At 42.4% G+C, this 14,709-nt stretch overlaps 3 protein-coding genes across 6 annotated transcripts; 2 read left to right on the top strand and 1 right to left on the bottom strand.

Annotated features, from left to right (window-relative positions):
• The first annotated feature begins 300 nt into the window (after nucleotides 1-300).
• Nucleotides 301-2,478, top strand: neu4 (sialidase 4). The gene is made up of 3 exons (XM_015951411.3): nucleotides 301-716; nucleotides 836-1,091; nucleotides 1,366-2,478. Exons 1-3 carry the CDS (start codon nucleotides 516-518, stop codon nucleotides 2,307-2,309), a joined length of 1,401 nt encoding a protein of 466 aa, XP_015806897.1. The 5' UTR covers nucleotides 301-515; the 3' UTR covers nucleotides 2,310-2,478.
• A 1,958-nt stretch (nucleotides 2,479-4,436) lies between these two features.
• On the top strand, nucleotides 4,437-9,334 carry lxn (latexin). 4 transcript variants are annotated; one of them, XM_015951418.3, is made up of 8 exons: nucleotides 4,437-4,776; nucleotides 7,286-7,456; nucleotides 7,560-7,622; nucleotides 7,925-8,102; nucleotides 8,208-8,344; nucleotides 8,578-8,640; nucleotides 8,932-9,033; nucleotides 9,151-9,334. In XM_015951418.3, the coding sequence occupies exons 1-7, from the start codon at nucleotides 4,666-4,668 to the stop codon at nucleotides 9,025-9,027; spliced, it is 819 nt and encodes a 272-aa protein (XP_015806904.1). In that variant the 5' UTR covers nucleotides 4,437-4,665; the 3' UTR covers nucleotides 9,028-9,033; nucleotides 9,151-9,334. The 4 variants fall into 4 exon arrangements, with proteins under 4 accessions (XP_015806904.1, XP_015806903.1, XP_070399653.1 ...); XM_015951417.3 differs by having other exon boundaries at nucleotides 8,932-9,334; XM_070543552.1 differs by lacking the exon at nucleotides 4,437-4,776 and adding an exon at nucleotides 6,992-7,098 and having other exon boundaries at nucleotides 8,932-9,334.
• Nucleotides 4,857-13,910, bottom strand: gfm1 (G elongation factor, mitochondrial 1). The gene is made up of 18 exons (XM_015951416.3): nucleotides 13,713-13,910; nucleotides 13,480-13,632; nucleotides 13,243-13,375; nucleotides 12,481-12,685; nucleotides 11,715-11,831; nucleotides 11,467-11,617; nucleotides 10,906-11,060; nucleotides 10,739-10,823; nucleotides 10,491-10,628; nucleotides 10,172-10,273; nucleotides 9,632-9,688; nucleotides 9,421-9,558; nucleotides 9,194-9,276; nucleotides 6,108-6,270; nucleotides 5,872-6,016; nucleotides 5,632-5,792; nucleotides 5,480-5,533; nucleotides 4,857-5,296 (listed from the first exon to the last, which is right to left on the bottom strand). The coding sequence occupies exons 1-18, from the start codon at nucleotides 13,785-13,787 to the stop codon at nucleotides 5,165-5,167; spliced, it is 2,247 nt and encodes a 748-aa protein (XP_015806902.1). The 5' UTR covers nucleotides 13,788-13,910; the 3' UTR covers nucleotides 4,857-5,164.
• Between the last annotated feature and the right edge of the window lie 799 nt (nucleotides 13,911-14,709).

The raw sequence follows: 14,709 nt of genomic DNA, 5'->3' as shown, positions 1-14,709 counted from the left end.
TCTGAGACAGCAAGGGTTCTCCTGTTTGTGACACTTTGAAGTGTTGAATCCTCCCAGTGCTGTTAAACTGGGAAGTTACTGGTCAGAAAACAAATGAAAATATTCCAGTAAACGGGTGGAAGAGATCATTCTCTGACTGGTAAGATCATTTACTTTATTCAAACTCAAACTGAGCTCAGTGCAGCGACATTGGTTTGACTGCTGATCTGTTGATTTTTGTCACAGAGTGGTTGCTCAGATGGTGAAAGATTTAGACAAAAATCTTTGTGTAAAAAGCTAAAATACAGACAAGTTTATAGTGAAGTAGCATAGAACCTGATTTTCAAATTAATTTCTGCCATTTAGTATTTCTGATGTGTTTCATAACTTAAATTTTCATGATCACAATAGTTACTGCTCCTATTCATAAAGAAATGCCTTTACTGTTTTTTCTCTTTGTCTTTTGTCCTTAGTTGTGTTTGAGAAAACTTCCTGATTTTGTGTCACTGGATTCAGATTCAGTCCCAACAAAGAGGATGAGGTCGCCTTACTTCCCAGCGAGAACGGTGCTCTTCCACAAGGAGCCTAACGGAGTGACGTACCGAGTCCCAGCCCTGATCTACGTGTCCCGGTTCAGGACTTTTCTGGCTTTCTGTGAGGAGAGACTCAGCCCGTCTGACTCCCAGGCTCACCTGCTCATCATGAGGAAAGGAACTTTCTACAGGAACTACGTGGAGGTCACTGACCTGTCATTCTGGGTTTTTTTTATATCATACAAAAACATTTGTTTAGAAATCGTTTGAATTGATTACTGTTGGCTTTAACTGTAATTCTTTACATTTTTATTCTGTTTCAGTGGGAGGACATGCGAGTTCTGGGTACCGCCTTTCTGCCGGGTCACAGGTCCATGAACCCGTGTCCCGTGTACGATGAGTTCACAGGGACACTTTTACTGTTCTTCATCGCTGTTCTGGGTAACACCTCAGAGTCCTACCAGCTGGTGACGGGGAACAACGTGACCCGACTCTGCTTCATCTCCAGTACTGACGGGGGTGACTCCTGGAGTCCAGTCACCGACCTCACCAAGGCAGTCATCGGAGACACCATCAAAGGTCACCGAACCCAGACAAACCTTAACCCTAGATGAAAACTACACCGTCAAGTTGCACTTCAGGTTTATTTGATCAGATCCAATAACTTATAAAATATCCAAAATAATAAATAAAATAACATATCAGAAATAACAGCAGGTAGGTCAACAAAATGAATGCATTTTAAATTAAATAATGTTAAAGATCTGGTTCATCTGATAAGAATAACAGGAAGAAGCTTTCAGAATAATTGGATGACACTGATTGGTCCCCTTTATTTCCTCCCTCCTGACAGAATGGGCTACGTTTGCTCTGGGTCCGGGTCATGGCATCCAGCTAAAGTCGGGTCGTCTTCTGATTCCTGCCTACTCCTACCACATTGACTGTAAGGAGTGCTTCGGACAGCTTTGCCAGACCACTCCGCATTCATTCTGCTTCCACAGCGACACCCACGGGAGGAGCTGGCGTTTCGGCGAGGCTATTCCGGCTCCAGAGAGTGTGGAATGTCAGATGGTGTCCGTGGATGAAGAGGATGGCACCAACGTGCTGTACTGTAATGCACGCAGCCCTCTGGGATACAGGGTGCAGGCCCTGAGTCTGGATGATGGAGCTGTGTTTCAGGAGGGGCAGCTAGTGCATCGGCTGGTGGAGCCTAGAAACGGTTGTCATGGTAGCATTGTTGGATTTCCTGCTCCTTTGCATCTACAGCAAACTCTACAGCATCCCACAGGTCACTCCAGGCACTGGACGTCATTCCTGGACTCCAACAAAACGACAGAATCATCTTCAAACATCACACCTCATCATGATGCTCATCCAGACTTCCTGACCCCTACATGGGTGGTATATTCCCACCCAACTTGGGCCACAGCACGTAAGGATCTAGGTGTGTTCCTCAGCCTGTTTCCTCGTGATCCAGACAGCTGGCGGGGCCCCTGGGTGATCTACGAGGGTCCCAGCGCATACTCAGACCTGACCTACCTGGAGCTGTCCCCCTCGCCTGGGGCACCGCCGGCTGTGGCCTTCGCCTGCCTCTTCGAGTGTGGCTCTAAAACCGCCTACGATGAAATCTGCTTTAGTATCTTCACCCTGCATGAGTTGATTGATAATTTGCCCGGGGCTGTGCAGCATTTGGGTGAGACGGGATGCAAACGCGAGACCCCAGGAACAACAGTCCAATGGGAACCTCGAGTGAAGAGGAGGAGGAGAAAGCTCATGAAGACGTGCTCTATCTCTTGAAGAGTTAAATGTTTATTCTCTTTTTTTTAATCACCAAGCTGGGTTTGCTTGTCAACTATATTAAGTTCTGTAGAACTTCCTGTTAAATATAGGTAGGAAAGATGTTTAATGTAAGTTTTGTAGTTTTTTTTAAATAGATTTTAATTGTAAAGATTTAATTTTGACATTTCATGTGTGGAGTTTTTATTTCTTCTTGTGAAAATGCTCAGAGAATTAATTTAAATAAGAATACAAATCATTGCTGGTTTGCAAGAGGAACTAATTCAGAGGTGTCTCTAATCAACACACCTGATTTTAATCAGTTGGTGCTTAACAAGCTTCATCTGATGACCTAGCCTAGTGAACCAGACCAAATTCTTGCTTTGCAAAGTTTGCAAGTAATACATTTATTTAGTCTGGCTTGCCAGGCTACTGATGACCTGCTGAACAGGTAAATTAATTGGTGAATCAGGTGTGTTGGAGCAGGAAAAAAACTTTTTTGAAGCAGGACAGTGGTAGCCTGGCAAGCCAGACTAAATAAAGGTATTATTTAGTCTGGCCACGCTCCATTGACGGCTCTCGGTTGTGGGGCGGGTTCTACCGTTGTCTTTCAAATGATCTCCACATTCCACTGGACAATGAATATGACATACTCTTGTTTCACTCTGTTGCATCATCCCACCCACCAGGCATATAGAGTGCCCTGATTGGCCCACAAAGCGGATAAAGCTCTGTGATTTGTTCACTAAGCAGATAGAGCACTATGATTGGCCCACCATTATGGACCAATCACAGCTCTTTATGTGTTTGAAACCCCTCTAGAGAGCTGTGATTGGCTAGCCAGAGTCCTGGTAGGAGCTGTGGAGGTTCCAATGGAGCGTGCCTAGACCAAACTTTGCAAAGCAAGAATTTGGTCTAGTTCACTAGGCTAGGACAGTGGCCATCCGGGACCAGGATTGGACACCAGTGTTGTATAATCTTGCTTTTTAAATAAAGTTTTAAATAAAACTAGTCAAGCTTTTGATTAAAGGAAATGTTTATTTGGATTGTTTTCATTATTTGTTAATATTTTACACACCTAATCACCAGAGTGTTAAACTAAACTTTTATTTATACAAATATTAATCCTAAATTATTATAAACAGAGGCAACCCCAAGGGGTAGCAATGGGGGGGCCAAGGTCCCTTATGGAAAAACACCACCTGGCCTGCCAGACTCTCCCTCTGTCTTTTCTAAACAAAGGCTGTGTCTAAACTCATGTGAGTCTAATCAAACTTCAGATAAGCAGATGTTTTCATTAGCCTTTTTACAATAAAGTCTCCATTTTACTCTCCCCCTCTTGGCTCAGACATATCTCGCTGATTTCCATTTCTGCCAAATAGATTAGTTGTCCTGTACAGCTCATATATCTACATCCACTCTTGATATAACCATTCAGCACAAATTAAGGCCCTGTCCACACGTAGCCGGGGATCTGCCAAAACGTAGATATTTTTCTACGTTTTGGCCTGTCATCCACACGAAAACTGAGTTTTTTCACACGAAAACGGATCTTTTTAAAAACTCCGGCCAAAGTGAAGATCTGCGTTTTCTCCGTTTTGGGTGTCTGCGTGTGGACAGACAAAAGCGGAGTTTTAAGGTCCGCAACGTCACTTTCCGCGACAAAAAAATGCTGACATCACGTGTACGACCTGTGTTTACACTAGCCGACAGCATGGATGCCCTCAGAGCTGCGCTCCCTTTATCAATTGTCCAAGCAATTTTTGCTTGTTTGTTTTTGCAAGCGGAATTACTGCTCCTTGCGGAAGACCACAGACGAAGGACGAGGTTAAGAACGGGGGAAGTACTGCCGCCTACAGGTCTGGCATGTCCTTAACAACGTATTTATCCGGGTACGTGTGGACAGTTTTCTTTTAAAACGAGGTGGTGTGGATGCAAGTTTTTGGAGGGGCAGATATTCGTTTTTTAAAAAACCCGGCTACGTGTGGACTAGACCTTAGTTTTACCAGAACATGCTGGCTAAATGAAAGCTCTGCTCTTCTGCATTTAACCCATCTGACAGCAGATGAAGCAAAGCTGCAACCCATCAAACTCTGATTAATCACAGCAGTCTCGAGTGGATCACACCTAAAATACTGATTTGCAGGCTAGTGACGTTTTGTCACGGATGGAGACGATGAGCAGATTAAGTGGAGCAGTGTGTTTAGTTCAAAGAAAAGCCAGATTGTGCTGAGAAGCTGTCAGGATCTGGACAGTTTGCGTTTTCCACTTCCCCTCCTTTTTGTTGCTCAACTCCTTGCTGACTGGTGGGTCATTTCTCTGCCCAAACACTATCCCACCAGTTTTCTCTCATTCTGGAGCTTAACAGCGGATAGAAATGGGACTGAGGAGCTTTGTAGTTCTGGCTGTGTTGATCTGCGCTGGAGGACGACTCACTGCTAAGATGGGACTCGATTCATCAGCCCGTGGAGAGACGACAGAGGGACTGGTAAGGACAAGCTCATTTTAGTAACTTACCAAGAATAACTCTATGGTTTCCATCTAATCCGTGAAACCAACAACAAAACACACTTTTAAGAGAAGATTTATCTTTGTTGCAGTCATCATTCCATCAGGTATCCTCTGTACACAGTACAAACTTCATTACAAGCTTGTGAAAACGCACAGCTTGTTGTAACATTTTCAAACACCAGAGCTCAGAGTAAATGACGTTGAAATAAAGACAATAAATATGATATCTTGACAGTTGTCTTTAAAGAAGGGATGTAAAACACAAAGTAAAGTCTATGTTTTGTTTCTAGTTCTGGCTGATGTCGGGTAGAAAACTTTCAGAGATGATGTTTATGTCCGATTTTATAAACAGATGAGTGGACACTTCAGTTCTTCCACTTGTTCTTCTTTGCAGGCAGCTGTCCCGTAGCCTCCAAGTATTTGTTAATGAGTTCTTCTTGTGTGGCTGGCAAGCAGGGCTGATATCTGCTGTAGTCCATGGTGTACTCTCCTTTACCCTGCAGAAACACACACAGGACGGTTCAAATCCTGCTGGACTCAGGAGGGTTAATCCATTCTAACAGCTACTACAGCACGCAGATGTCTGGGAAGCTAAACACATTTTTCAGTTTAAAACCCTCAATGTTTGACAATTCGACAACAACAAGCTGGATTCTTCAGCTGTTTGTCATTAAACTCACTTCGGTGCAGGATCGGAGTTCTGTAGAGTAGCCAAACATGTCGTTTAGAGGAATCTGTCGAAAGAAAAATGTTGAGATTGATAAATGGTACAAAAGGAAGGTTGAATATTTCAGACTTGCTCTTTAGGTTAAATGAGACAAACTGGACTCACGTCGGCGTACAAAGTGAAGTATCCATCAGTGCTGTCCTGTCCCGTGATGACACCATGGCGACGGTTAACCCCGGCGATGACCATTCCTTGGAATTCCTGAGGAGCAACTATTTCGACAGACATGATGGGCTCCAGGATAATCCCGCTGGCCTTCTCCATCGCTACAGAGGCAGAAGTGTTACTGTAGACTCCTCACAACACAGATGATCAGGAAACAAATGCTGATCTGTGTAGTTTCACCTTGTTTCAGAGCTCCTTCTCCTGCTCGAATGAAGGACAGTTCATTGGAGTCCACCATGTGATTAGCTCCGTCCTCCAGAAGGAACCGGACTCCTGAGATCTTATGCCCGCTGAGGGGTCCCTTCTCACAGGCATCCCTGAAGCCCTAAAGGATGGTGGGAGAAAAAACAAAAATGATGAAAGAGCAGATGGAGAACTAAAGTTATTCATTAAGTGATTTTTTTTTTTCCACCTGCCTTTTCAACAGCTGGCACAAATTGCTTTGGGACGTTTGTTCCAACTGTCTGGTCCACAAACTCCAGTTTGGTGGAGTGCTCTGCATCCAGAGGCTCTAGGACACCAATTACCTTCCCGTACTGCCCAGAACCGCCGCTCTGCTTCTTATGGGTGAAGTCGAACCTGGAAAAAGCAAAAGGAACAAAGCAAACATGCTTTAAAGCTGCAATCTTCAACAAAAAATCAAATGGAAAAATTAGTTTGGTGTTTCATCCTTAACTGGAATAAATCATAAGAGACCAATTAATTATTTCTAATACAAAGTTTGTAGAGTGGTAAAAATATTACATCTTTTAAAGAAATGTTAACTCTTAACTGACTGAAATAATTTTATCCCCACAAAGAGAACAAAACTTCTCTTGGTCAAAATAACGAAATTTAATAATTCATCATTTCAAAACAAATTTTAACCACAAGACCTTAAGATGTTTATCTGGAGGAAACCCCAGTGAGTTGCAGCAGATGGCTGCTCACTCTTAGCCAAGTTCTACTGGAGGTTTCATCCTGTTAAAGGGGAGTTTTCCTCTCCCCTGTCGATACATGCTTGTTTTTTTTATTTTAATTACACAAATGATGATAAACCGTATAAAACTGTTAATTACAGTGTTGTAGGAAGCAAAGCCCATAGGAACTTATCTGAAGCCTCCACCAAAAATGGACATAAAAATCGTTAATTACAAAAAATGTAAACGATAAGTCTAGAGATTTACTAAATAATTAATGCCCTAATTCAATTTCAAATGGGGGGGATTCCAACGTTATATTAATGCAATTGTGGGCTGCAAATGGCCCCCGCACCGCCCTGCTGTACAGGAACAGAAAAGAACGCTGTCTCTTTAAGAAGATGTCCACCAATCGAAGCTCAGCTGTTCCAGGAAGTTACAGCAGCGGCAGCTGACTGACTCAAGGGACCGACCAGAGAAACATTACACTGCTAAACACTCAGCCCAGGCAAGCTGTTCATTCTGTATGTGATATGTTGGGGGTTCTATCTTCATCGCCCTGTTCTCATTGGTTTACCTCAGTTTTCACGTTAATCTCGGCTACAAAGAACAGCCCCACCCAGTTGACTCGAGGGTCAAAGTCCTCCAGGAACTTGATGCTTAACTGCACTGTTTGACTTTCTTTACAATCACAGGACACTTTAGCTGTGGAGGAGGCTATGGGTGTGATGGCAGGACGAGAACTGAACCCGTCGTTCTATGAGGCCCAGAGAGCCGCCCACGTGGTCCCCATCTACCTGAACACCCGCTACGGCTCACCATACAAGGTGTTCCAGCTGGAGAGTGTTCACAAGGCGACTGTGGAGGTCAGCTTCTCTCTCTCAATGGAACACACACACACACACACACACACACACACACACACACACAGTCATCTAATCTAATCCTGGCCTTTTTAATATCTGGAAGGATGTTGGAGACACAGGAAGAAGGTATCATCTGGAGCTGTCAGTGAAAGAATTCATCAGCGACGTAGGTCACATTTTATCATAAATCCAGCCAGATGTTTTTAAAATTAAACTCTTATTTAGTATAAAACTGGTTTTATTCGTTTTCAGAATGTTTAAAGTTCTCAGCACTGTCCTTATGAAGGAATTCTGGGAGTAAACTTCTAGAGATGACTCATCTGGGAGTAAACCTCTAGAGATGACTCAGAGTTAAAAAAAAACTAATCAGCACCCTATTTCTGGTCTAAATTTCTTTTTCTTTCACACTTCAAAAAAAGAACAGCCTACCATTTTTACATGGAAAAAAGTAAATATTTGTTTTTCCAGACAACAGAGAAGTTCACTGCAGAGGTTTTCTTTCCTTTGGGAGAAAAGCAACTCCCTCCCAAAGTCCAGGTTCCCTCGCTCGAGAAGCTGACCAAGATCAACACCAAAGCTGAGGAGGATACTTTATACCAGAAATACAAGACAAAAACTCCTCTGCTGTCCTCGGATCATTTACCTGGTAGGTCTAATAAATGCTGCAGATTCCTGCTCAGAGTAAAGATGGAGCGTATGAATCTGCCCCCAGCTGCTTCCTTTGCTGTAATTAAAGTTCTGTTTCCTTCAGACAACTTTGGTAACATGGATCCTGACATGAAGCCTTTCTGGTACCTCTGTATTGTGGCCTCCAGCTTCATCATGCTGAAGGAATCCACAGAAAACACGTTTTACAACATGGCTCAGGTGGCCAGCCTCACACAGATGGTATGTGCTGATTTAACAGCCTAAACGTAGATGCTGCTGGCACCTAAATGTGAACTTTAGAGATGATACATCTCTGAGAAACAGGATTTTACTTGATGCATTTAATCTGCCTCACCCTGTTTCAGGCTGTGGAATAAAGTAGCTTTATAAGTTAGGTGTTTTTTAATCTCAAATCAAAGAATAATAGCTGAAGATTAAGTCTGTGACATTGTTATTTAACTCGTCTTTTGCAGCCCACTGAGAACGATCAGCTGAAGTTTGACAGTACAGTGCTGCTGCATGACATGGTGTCTCAGGTAAACTACCACAGACCGCTAAATCCTGCTGAACTTGTAAACATTCTAGAATTATGTCATGCACTTAAGGATTCTTAAAAATGAACTTGCAGGTTTAGAAAAATGTGTAAACAAATCTCCTTAAGAATTTAGTTATTCCTTAATCTTTTCAGCTGTGCTGGTATCCTAAATTAAACTGCATCACCTCTCCTGCTCCACTTCATGATGCAAACCTTTGTGAATATTTTTAGTTCCAATGTATTTTGTTGTAACTGTTGTAGATATTAAGCTTTAATGTTTTTGTTGTTACAGGAAATCCCTCGGTGGAAGCTGCTGTTCACATGGTCTCCAGCAGAGGGCGTCAAAGCACTTCAGATGGAGCAGCAGCCTCGCTGCGAGAATTGTTAAAACACTGTAAAGTTCTGGCTTTTACCAAAATGCCTTAAATATACCAAAAATTAAAAGAATTGTCGAAATACCCCAAAAACCTGAATGAATTTTACAAACATAAAACATACTTGTGTTCTCCAGATCACCATTAGAACCAGGCGTGCATGAGAAGGGAAGAACTTACGGTACAGGACTGGTGATGGTCTCTCTAAAGGCCACTTTAGGTTTCCCCATCACACAGGGACAGTTGTACTCCCTCTCCATCCTCTAAAACAAAAAACCAGAGCAAAAAAATAAAGAAACATGGAACTAACACATTAAAGAACTGTTGGTGTGTTTGTGTGGAAAAACTACAGCTGGCATCCTAATCCATTTGGACATAAACTACTGTAGATGCTGATGAGTAGCCACCTGGGAATAAATCTCCAGATGCAGCTCTCCCATCCCAGAGATGATGGTCTCTTTGCTCTCTGAGTCGTAGTGAACTCTGAACGTGGGATCCTCCCTGGTGAATCGGTTAATGCCTTTGGAGAATTTATCCATGTCGTTCTAGATGAACACAAGAATCAGAGGAGGAGTTTGGAAGGTGACTTTCAGATTAACACTAAAATAGAATCTTTACCTTATTGGAGGGCTTCATGGACATGGAAATCACAGGGTCTGGGATGTGAATGGACTCCTGTGGGAACAAAGTCAAACAAATTAGACCAAACTGCTAATTTGTCTGATCCAAAGGGCTGAAATGAAGGCAACTGGACTTTGGTTTCTTGACGTTTTGCTTCTCATCAGCTTTGTCAATTCTAACCATATGGGAGACTCAAGCTTAAACTTTCTAGTACCCATAACACCGCTTTGAATCTCTTTCCTAAGCAGTTTCATTCTAGGTCACCTTCTTGCATCTAATCAACACGACTCCCTCTCAAGAGGCCAACGACTTATCAAAACACGGGATGGAGAGGCAGGGTACCCAGAGTAGTTTCTGCTCGTTAAATAACAATAGCCAGCTACAGCATATAAGCTTGTCCAGTTGCCTTCATTTCAACCCTTTTGGATTACCATGACCCGGAAGACTGATAACCTTCACCAGCAATTTGTCTGATGGTTAAAAGTAAAAAAAAATAAATAAAAGATTTCCTGCTTTTAGTCCTTTATAATGACTCACCATGGAGAGATTGGCACTAGTCTTGGATGTAAACGTGTCTCCGCTCGCACAGTCGACCCCAAACAGAGCGCAGATGTCTCCTGCATAAACCTCGTCCACATCCTGACAAAGCAGAGACAGAAAGACTGATAAGTCGCGGCTGACCCTATTCACCTGATTTACAGGATCAATCTTCACAATTTGATTTGATGCTAGATGAATGGAAACATTCTGGTGTCAAAGGGGATGTGGTTCTTTTCTACAACCCAGTTCTCAGCTAAAAGCCACAGATGGAAAACTGTGACCTGTGGTAGCCGGCTGACGTTTGGTTTGTTCTCACCTCCATCTGATCGGCGTGGAGACGCACCAGCCTCTGAACTCTCACTCTCTTGCCCGTCCGTGTGTTATATATGTACTCTCCCTTCTTCAAGCAGCCCTGGTACACTCGAATATACGTCAACTGACCGAACCTTCCTGCCTGGTAACAGGAAAATAAAGAAACACACGACGACGGATGTTTATCTCACTCTTGCATCACCGCACAGATGCAATGAAAAGACAAAAATATTCCTTTTCAGAGTAAAGGACCTCTAGTTTGAAGGCAAGACCAACGTAGGGGTTTGAACAATCTCGTGTAGGGTCCATCTCAATCTTGGAGGTTTCAGTAGAGTTTCTATTAAAAGAGAAAAATATGATAAACATTGGATTTTCTAAAAAAAAAAAATTTTTTTTGATTCAGCAAGACTCGTTCTTACTCTTCATTGAGGATAGCATAATTCTTGACTTCGCTCGGGTTTGGCAGGTAATCCAGAGCAGCGTCCAGTAGAGGCTGAATGCCCTTGTTCTTCAGCGCCGTTCCCACCAACACGGGGGTGAAGAGACGCTGTATTGTGGCTCTGCGGACAGCCGCCTGCAGAAGAGGAGAAAAGTCACGGAGATGAACAGGATTTGTTATTAACACAAACTGCTCAGATCCTAAATTAAACATTCTAAATTGGGTTAAAACTGGACCGCATGCTGTCTTTTGTAAAAATGTCCCAATATCTGGTGAATTTTTTAAAAGATTTAATAAAGATTAGCTGCTTGAAAACAGTGCGTTCCTTTATTTTTTTAATTGAGATTAAATGCTTTAAATGTTAGATCATAATTTTATTTGGCATCATCAACATGCAAAACACATAATTCCAGCGTTCTTTTTTATGGGGAAAAAAAATCAGAAATGTTTTCTTTTATTTTTTCTTGCATGTAGTTTGCGTTTGGTGCTGATTAGTTGATTTTAAAACCAACAACCTGAAATAATACAGTAATATCGTTACCTTTAGGTCTTCTTTGTTAGGAATTTTCTCCTCCAGGAACATCTCCCCCAAAGTTTCATCCGCATTAGCGACACACTCCACCAGTTCCTGCCTCCGATCTGCAGCTTCGGCACGGAAATCTGCTGGGATCTCGTCGTAGCGTACGATCTGACTGCAGAGAGGAGGAAACATTAGAAGATGCATCAACAGAATGACAGCTTCCGATCCAAACGACGGTGTTTAGGTCTAATAAATATGTGTTTTCATACCCATACAATCCATCAAAGTAAATGCTACGCTCTTCTATGAGGTCGATGATGCCACGCATGTTCCCCTCCAGACCGATGGGGATGTTCACAAATGCTGCGTTGTGATTCAGTTTAGATCTGAGGAATAAAGCGAAAAATACATCTGAAATATGTGAAATCAACACAACTGCTTAAATCCTAATCCAGTCTTTTATTCTCTCCACATTCTATCCCTAAATATTCCCCATTATCTTTTGCCAAAATGAACTGGTTTAAAGAGGAACCGACTGCTAAAAGCTGAGAAATGTTTGAATTTTATCTACACTGCATTCAGATTTAAGATTTATTTCTTAGAAAGTTATTATCTCTGTCAAATTTAATCATTTTTCCTGGCATTAAATACATTTTAAGAAGTGTCCAAAACCTTCATTAAGACTAAACCTTTAAAGCAGAGTTGTGTACCTGTGTGGGTAAGATTTAACGAGTTCACCAGGATTACATGTTTCTGTAAACTGGAGTTTTCATCATTTTATTTGTTAGAATCTTATCTAATGACAGTTGAGCATGAAAACGTTGTGTTTAAAAGAAAACGTGAGTTGTGGAGCGTGTGCGAGCACTCCGCTTTTAAACTCAAGCTTTTAGGCACACAATGCACAAAAAGAGTAACAAAAAAGTCAGATCCTAGTATTTTTACAGATTAACATGAATGATTTTGCCTTCTTTAATCTCACAACTCTCTGCATCTCTGAGCAAAACTTCAGTGAGTGTGTGCAGAAATAAACCGAACCTCATCTGTTGCAAAGCTCGACCAGGGTTTGCACCCATTCGGTCTAGTTTGTTTATGAAGGTGAGGAAAGGAACATTGTAGCGTTTCATCTGTCTGTTTACGGTCATGGTCTGACACTGGACTCCTCCCACTGCACACAGAACCAGCACTGCTCCGTCCAGCACACGCAGCGCTCGCTCCACCTCAATGGTAAAGTCCACGTGACCTGAGGGACATTTACAGAGAGTGTAACTGCAGCTCTGGACCTGCTGGGGAAGAAATCAGACCGACTTTGTGCAATAAAAAGCTGTACATTAAGAAACGACAGCTGAAGTCATCATAAAAATCACTATCTGATGAAAATATATCATGATTGCTGCATGATGGTGCAGTTGATGTCACTGTTGCACTGCAGCGGGAACATCCCAGGTTCAAATCCCAGTTGTGGCCTTTCTATGGAGTGTGTGCTTTCGCTGCATGCATACATGCAATTTCCTCCCGTGGACCAAAAAATAAAAATAAAAATGCATGTTAGGTGGGGAAAAAAATCTGTAAATAGCTTTGGGTGAAAACTCTGCTACATTATTAAAGTAGACGTTGCAGCTTTTGTTTATTTTCCCTTAAATGACACATTTGTACCAGATGCTTGTCCAGTAAACTTTTCTTAACTCACTCAATGAACGTAATCAGAGAAAACTACATCAACCCACATATTTACTAATTACCATTTGCAGGACTACAATATTCACAGATCATATTTACCACACAATCTGAAATGAGTACCTGGAGTATCAATGATATTAATGTTGTGGTTTTTCCACATGGTGTATGTAGCTGCTGACTGGATGGTGATGCCTCTCTGCCTCTCCAGCTCCATAGAGTCCATGGTGGCTCCAACACCATCCTTTCCCTTCACCTAAACATCAGAGGTGAAAAAAACAACAACATGAAAACAGCGTGATCACCACCAACAACAGCAAAACGGTCCACGTGTCACCAGAAGCTCATCTTGGTGCTCACCTCGTGAATCTCAGCTATCCTGCCCGTGTAATACAGGACCCTCTCGGTCAGGGTGGTCTTCCCAGAGTCGATGTGAGCGGAGATCCCGATGTTACGGATCCTCTCGTTAAGGAAGACACCAGAAGAACACGCCCGACAGCTGTTAATGAGCACCTGGGTATAAAAATAACATATAAATGTAAAATTATAACCTGCTTCTGATCTGTGATGGGAAATCGCAGTCGTTTTAATACCTTTATAAGCGATACACTTCTTGGTGCCAAAACGTGCGTTTTGGTCAAACATAGACCCGCTTTCAGTACTCTCATCCTGACAGCAGTTCAGCAGACCCCAGACCGGCAGAGTTTAATCACGATTCTCTACACGACCCCAAACTCTGCTGACAAACCGGTGAATGTCACGCCGCGTCCTGATTGGGAAACTACTTCCGCATCTACGGAAGCCATGCGCACCCAAAATGCACAACTATTTGCGTTTAACCCAAATCAACAGAACAATCACCAAATAGACATTCAGTAACAGATTGAACGTTTTCACATTTTTGTTCTGACACAGCTACGTAATTTTAAGTAGAAAACGTACAAATGACAATTAAAAGGCACGTAAAGTAACAAACGTAATAACTTGAATAGTAATTGAGTGGTAGGTTTTCCGATTACACATAAAGGCAGCACCGTTAAAACCAGATGTCGTCAGACGTTCTTCATGAAGTCAAGTCTGGCGTTTAAAACCTCGTTTTCACAGTTTTCTTCAAACTCGTCAAAAAGAAACGAAGTTTCATACCAAAGAGTTGAACAAGCAGAGATGAGTTTCTGCAACACTTCGGTGTGTTTTTAATTAAACCTGACCTTACTCCTCCTGAACAGCCTTTGTTTGGAGAAATAAAGCTGACATCTTTTTGGACTGATATGCTAACGGCTAGGCTCAGTGTGTCGCTATATTCCTGAAATGCTCATCTCCTGTATCTGACAGCAATTGTTCTATTCATCTTCTGTACTTTCATTCTGTCTCTTTTTACCTTGTTTCTTTGGTTCTTTTTAAACACAGAAAAGAAAAGTTTTCTTATTAGCTAACGTTTCGGTTACTTCCTGTAGCCATCCTCAGAGCCAATGTTGGCGCCGGCGTCACTTCCTTTCCCTTTATCCATGGGCAGTAGAGGTCGGCGTCGCCCTCCCCCTCCTCGTGGATGACGCAGTCTCGTGCGTGATCTAATGGGTAGACTCCCTCGTC

This window comes from Nothobranchius furzeri, chromosome 13 (assembly GCF_043380555.1).
Source record: "Nothobranchius furzeri strain GRZ-AD chromosome 13, NfurGRZ-RIMD1, whole genome shotgun sequence".
Classification (NCBI taxonomy): Eukaryota; Metazoa; Chordata; class Actinopteri; order Cyprinodontiformes; family Nothobranchiidae; genus Nothobranchius; species Nothobranchius furzeri.
The sequence above is the reverse complement of the archived record's forward strand: the minus strand, read 5'-3'. Positions and strand labels throughout refer to the sequence as shown.